This window comes from Cyprinus carpio, chromosome B10 (assembly GCF_018340385.1).
Source record: "Cyprinus carpio isolate SPL01 chromosome B10, ASM1834038v1, whole genome shotgun sequence".
In the NCBI taxonomy this organism is placed as follows: domain Eukaryota; kingdom Metazoa; phylum Chordata; class Actinopteri; order Cypriniformes; family Cyprinidae; genus Cyprinus; species Cyprinus carpio.
In genome coordinates this window covers 3,896,111-3,902,870 of record NC_056606.1, presented here as the reverse complement: position 1 = coordinate 3,902,870, position 6,760 = coordinate 3,896,111, and the positions used below count along the sequence as shown (strand labels likewise).

General features: G+C 35.1%; 1 protein-coding gene across 1 annotated transcript; it reads right to left on the bottom strand.

The window, feature by feature from the left end:
• Positions 1-1,266: 1,266 nt before the first annotated feature.
• LOC122138588 (GTPase IMAP family member 7-like) lies at positions 1,267-2,938 on the bottom strand (the record flags this gene model as incomplete). The annotated part of the gene is made up of 2 exons (XM_042731975.1): positions 1,267-2,051; positions 2,272-2,938. Coding segments are annotated over 2 exons (1,452 nt in total), but the record flags the coding sequence as incomplete, so codon positions are not given.
• Positions 2,939-6,760: the final 3,822 nt, after the last annotated feature.

Below are 6,760 nucleotides of genomic sequence, written 5' to 3'. Positions count from 1 at the left end.
TTGGTCTGTATATACTTTGAGTCAACAACAAGACATATAAGCTAGACTACTAAATTGTCTTTATCTTAGTCCGTTATTATGCCACATTAAGCGTTTTGCTGTATGGGAGGACAAGTGAAAGTTTGCGCATTGTGTTCATAGCCATCTGTTTGCCTTGTAGTACATTAAATAATAACTATATACTGAATAATGATCTTTTAATTGGACATAATGTATCTTAAAACATTAAGCCATATTAAGTGTTTATGTTTTTCTAAAGAAGGAAAACGCTTAATGAGAGACTTCGTGCATTGTGTTCATATTCTGCTGTTCTATCTCCACTCAATTGGCAACACGATTTTGGTCAAATGCAAGTGAGGTTGCAGGTATACTAAACAACAACAAATCATTAAATCACCAACACGGCATCTTGTCTCCATTGGCAACACGATTTTGGTCAAATGCAAGTGAGGTTGCAGGTAGCGGAGAGAAAAAAATTTTTTAAAATTCAAATTCAAAACCTCCCCCCAAAACCTGTTTTTTAACCCCCTTAATTTAACCTCCCCAAAAAAAAAAATTTAAAAAAAAAACAAAAAAAATTAATCAAAATGAAAAATAAAAAAGACTGCAAGTGACGTCACTGGCGGAAGCGCAAGTGTCTGAGAGTGCATGTCTGCAGCCAGACCCTTAGAAATCGTGACAGCCCTAATTAAAATATGAAAAGTGCATTGAAAAAAGCACAGCTTAGGTGTATTTCTTTTTCACCTGGGCTTTCGCTTCTTCATGTTTGAACTGAAGTTCTTCTCTCTCTCTCTGTCTTATTTCTCTCTCTTGTTTAGGGTTCTCATAATATTCATCCCATGTTTCCTCTTCTATCTTTCTCCTTCTCTCCTCCTCTTCTTCTTCTCTTCTTTGTCTTGCCAGTTGTTTCTGTCTCTGGCTTTCCTCTCGTTCTCTCCTCAGCTCTGTTTTATATCGTTCTTCCCTTTCCAAATATTCCTCTTCCCTTCTTTTTCTCAGTTGATCATGATTCTGTCGTTCTTCCTCCAACATCACCTTCCTTCTCTCTCTTTCTTGTTTAAGTCTCTGATTATATTCATCCCACATTTCCTGTTCTCTCTTTCTCCATTTTTCCTCCTCTTCTTGTCTTCTTTGTTTTTCCTGTTGTCTCTGTTCTTTTTCATCCCTCTTCGTTTTTTTCTCTTCTTCTCCTTTTACCCCCTTCCTTCCCTATTTTTTTTCTTTTTCTACCCCCCACACCCACCTCCTCTCACCCTCTTTCTCCACTTATCTCTTCTCCCTATTTCCCCCTTTTCTTCTTTCTTTTTTTTTCCTTTTCCCCTTCATCTTCATCCTCTGTTTCTCTTCTTCATGGTTATTCATTAGTTCTTCTTTTTCTCTGTTCACTTGCTCCACTTTCTCCATCAGTATGTTCTTCTGCTGTTCTTGTATTTGTCTCTCCATCTCTCTGAACATCTTACATGAGTAGTAACTCCCTCCGTTCACTTTCAGCATGTTGTCTATCTTCTGCAGTAGATCATTCACCTGTGTTCGGTCTCCAGTCTCATTATTGAACACATGGAATCTGTTTCCACATGTTTCAATCAGCTGATTCAAAGGAGATCCAAGTTTTCCCAAACACTGTTCAATGATTTTGTTCTTCAGAAAGTCTCCTCTGGTGAAGAGCACCATGGTGAACATTAATGAGTTTTCTCCAAACGTCTCCTGGATGATCTTCACTGCTGTTTGTTCTTCTTCAGTGAATCGTCCCAGTGGTATCACTAAGAGAAACACATGTGGTCCAGGCAGGCTCATTGGGATACAGTTGCTTATTTTTCTCTGGATTTCTTCATTATTGAGTTCAGTATCAAACAGTCCTGGAGTGTCGATCACAGTAATGTGTCTGCCGTTGACTTCAGCTGTTTCTCTCTGACACACTTTAGTAACAGACTCTTCAGAAATGTCTGATATAAACACTTCTCTTCCTAAGATGGTGTTTCCAGTTGCACTTTTCCCAACTCCAGTTTTTCCCAGCAGCACAATCCTCAGTTCATCTTCTCTTTCTTTTGAATCTAAAGATAGATTTTAAAAAATTAAAAAGTGTACTGAATTTTAACTGAATGTTGTCAATTATCTAGTTCAACAGAGAATATTGTGTATAATTTATACATTAAAACATTAATCATCATATTATTTCTCCTGAACTCTGCATATAATTTTATTCTTACAAATGTGTGTAGGATTTAGCAATCATGAAAAGTGTTTAATCAATGCGGATTCTTTGATCATTACCTGACTGAAACCATGTCTCTAATGAATGGATTTTCTTCTTAATTTCTTCTAATTCCTTCAGTTTCTCCATCTGTGCCTCCATCAATATCTCTGTGGAGAAACAATCACCACTGTTTTCCTCAATCATCTGCTCCAGTTTCTCCATCAACACAGACACTTGTGTGTTCAGGTCGATGAAATGATGTCTTCCTCCAAATCTCTCAATGACAGACTGTGTTTCTTCATTTAGTTCTTCTGTCTGATGATCTGAATCCTGCTTTATGAGGATCATGATGTGTTTGTTGATTCTTGAGCTGAAGATCCTCTGGATCTCCTCTATTTCTGCTCTGTCTTCATTATTAAGTGGAGTATCAGGAATGATGATGATGAACACATGAACTCCAGGATGACAGAGAGACACACAGCGGTGAGTCTGACGCATCACTTCCTCCTCTGAGAGCTGAGTGTTGAACAGAGCTGGAAGCTCCACCAGACAGATCAGACGTCCATCAAGCTCCACGTCTCTCCTCACACACTCTGAGCTCTGCTCTGATCTTCTCTCGCTCTGCTTCAGGATCAGGTTTGATATGAAGGATTTTAATTCTCTGTTACTCCCACACACAAGCAGATTCAGCTTCACACCCTCTGGATCTGTGTCAAAGAAACAAAGTAGTTTAACAATGTAATTTTAACTTAACAGTTAGATTAATGCTGCATTCACATGATTTTGGAATTACTGCAGTCTGGCTACAAAAAGCATTTACAAGCTGTGATACTTGCCAAATGGGCTGTTGCTAAGTACTGATCATGCAGGGTGCCTAAAATGTCTTCGGCCTTTCTCCTTTTTTTTTTAGGGCCCAAGCCAATAAGGCGCTGGAACCTATTGTTTTTCTAAGGATTATTATTATTTTTCTTTCAAGGCTTTTGTGGGTTTTGGGGCCCTTAACATGTGGCACAGCCTTTAAAAAGGCGACTTTTCAGGGACTCTGTAGCACACACCATTTGACCTACACTCACCAAAATTCATACACCTATAGATCTCATCAGGCCAAACAACTTTCATGCTGACAGTCCATGCTTCACCCAACAGGAAGTCGGCTATTTAAGGTTTTAAGAAAAATGCATGCTGTGGAATTTGCGATACTCCTCATAGGATTTCCATCCGACTGACACCAAACTCGGTCAACATGATCTCAAGACGTTGGGGAAGCAAAATTGCCAAGGGATTTTTGATATCTCGAACGGTTTGGCCGTGCCGATGCAAAAAATGTTATGGCGAGAAATGAGAAACAGGAAGTGTTTAATAACTTTTGCACACTTTGTCTGATTTTGATCAAACTTCAGCGGTTTGTTAGTTGTATGATGCCAATCGCATAGATGTGACTATTAGGAATCAAAGTTATAGTGCCACTAACTGGCTGCAGGAAGTGTGTCATTTTCAAAATGATTTGAAATCACATGCTTATTTTTACCAGATTTGCTTCAAACATCATCAAAATAATGTCAAAACACGGCAGATGAGAATCTGTAAAGGGGTCCTTGATATATTAAATACTGTTGCCATGGAAACGTGTCAAACTTGAATATTTTTTCTGGTGTTTTTGAGGCCCTTAACATGCTTACAATTTCATGAAACTCAACACACATATCAGTATTAATGATAGTTAGACACTAATAAAAGCTTATAAATGGCCATGGAGGAGGCACTCTATAGCTCCACCTTTTGACAAAACTTGGTGGGTTAGTATTTACAGTGTAGTAACAATTTACAAATATATTTCTCAACAAGCTTTAAAACTTTAAAATATACATTTATCATTGGCTATAATCAGCAGGAAGTTGGCTATTTTGGTTTGAATGTGAATATTTGTAAAAATCAGGCTGTTAATTAATTCATACTCCTCGTAGCAGAAACATACAGTTCACACCAAACTTTGTCAACATGATGACAAGATACTGAAGATGCTAAATTGCGAATGGATTTTGGATATCTTGAATGGTGTTGCCATGGTGATTTATTGAAGTAATGGTAAAAAAGATAGCAGTGCATTATCCAAACATTTTACATATGAGAACAAGTCATTCTTAGAAAACATGCTTAGTTTCATTAATATACCATGCTCAGGGGCACAAAAAATTTCAACTATCAGATAATTCAGTTGACTGATGAAGACTGTAATAACAAGGATGGCCACTGGATGGAGTCATAGGATAAGAGATCCTTTAACCCAAATCCTGTTCAGCTCATCCTCAGTGTATCAGAAGGAAAAAGAATAATGCATAGAATCAGTTGATACTTACTATACTGTCAGTATACTTTTACATAATTGATTTAGAAATGCTTACAGAGCATTAAAATCATTAACAAAAGACTTTAAAGGAAAAATCATTAAAGGTTTATATATCCTACCCTCTGATAGGATAATACATTTTATAAGTCTGACCTTTTAATGTTCAGTTCAATTAATTAGAATAAGAAACAAATACATAAAATAATATGTACTTTACTGGTAATATAGTTTTATATAATTATTTCACAAATGCTTATAGATTATTAAAATATTTTTAAAAAATGGTTATAGGTCATAAAAAGTGTTGGTAATAATTTACAATACGGTATTTTTGGTTAACATTAGTTTATGCATTAACTAATATGAACTAACAATGAATAATATATTTTTACAGCATTTATTAATCTTTTTAATGTTAGTTAATAAAAAAATGTATGTTCATGTTCATTCACAATACATAAACTAATGTTAAAAGATACAACTTTACATAACTTAATATTAATTAACATTAATAAATGCTATACAATTATTGTTCATTTTTAACTAATAATAGTTCATGTTAACAAATAAAACTAGCATTGTAAAGTGTTACCAAAGTTTTATATTTTGATCTCTCCCTGTGTGTGTGTGCGTGTGTGTGCGTGTGTGTGTGTGTGTGTGTGTGTGTGTCTTGATCTTATAGTGTAACCCTTTCATTGCTGTAACCCTTAAATCCAGACTGCCAGAGGCTTACTGTAAAAGCATGTGCCCGCTGGGCACCGTTTTCCTGATACCACCAGGGTGGCTTTTGCATTGATGGCTTGGGCCCGTCAATGCTGCTTGCAGCTTTAATTAATTAATTCATTTATTTATTTATTTATTTATTTATATTTATTTTGAAACTAAATATTGAAATAAAAAAATTATCTTGCATAAAATGTTAAAGAAATGTTAAAGAGAAATCTAACTTTTGGGATTCAGATTACCTTTTACTTTACAAGAACAGATATTTTGACATGGGGTGCTCAAACTTTTGCATGCTACTGTAAGTATTTGCATAGTAACACATTTTCTATTGTTTTGATGCAGTTGTCTAGCACACTGAATTTTGAATCTCAGTGCAAGTATCGGTGGTATATACAGTAACAAACCATATACTGTATCAATGTGTATCAAAGGGATGGAAAACAAAAAGCACAGCTTAGGTAATAGAGCTTTTCAAGTGCTCAATGTGGGATGTTTAGGACTAACCAAATCAGTTACCTGACATGAATTCCACCGATCTTACATTTTACTATCTGAAGACTAAAGGTAAAAAGATGAACAGAAAGTCTTTCAACAATCAAAGATGGAACTTTAATTTCTTTACAATGTAAATGTATGCTAGAAATGTTTTGGAATGGGATATTTGTCTGATTTGTAGATATAAATATCCTAGTCTGCCTAACTGCATCACTGCATTGTACTGTACACTCATTACAGGTCAAAGCCATCTGATGTTCCATTTATCTAAATAAATAGGCCTAACATACTGTATATGGCTCTTAAATGACTGCTTATAAAAATTCATTGTTGTCATATTTTGAATACCTCAAAGTGAATTGAGGTCATTTATTTTATAATTTTATTACTGACTGTGTACGTCTTTTTTTTTTTTTTGTAAATTCAGTTCAGTTTGAAATCTAATTTAAAATCAAGCTTCCTTGTGCTGTAAGCTTTTGCAACAAAGTTACCCTGTTTTATAGACACAAATACACATAATGAGCAAATGTTTAAGATTGAGATTTTTGTAATGGTAATTGGTAAATATTTATATATATGTAAATAAAAGCCTATATAAAATCTGTTCATCATATAAAGTGAATGTGTCTTTTTAGAAGACTTAGATTAAACCAATTTCAAAGCTTGAAATAATGAGTGACTTGAAAAAAATGGATGGACAATTTTTTTTTAAATATTAAAATATAAATATGGCAGTATACAGTATGTGGTAGTTTTGCCAATGGTACTGAAAATGATTGTACATCATGAAATCAAAAATAACCCTACTTGCTTTTTTAGTGCACAGTACTAGTCTTGTGATAAACAATCGAACCATGCAAGTCAATACACTGAAAAAAAAAAAAACGTCTGCCGTTGCTTCCGCTCTGGATTTGCGTTCTTGCTCTGATGAAGTCAGTTTGAAGGCTTGGGAGAATCCTCTTGTTAATCATGACGTAAGGACTGCTGTTTCCGGGTCC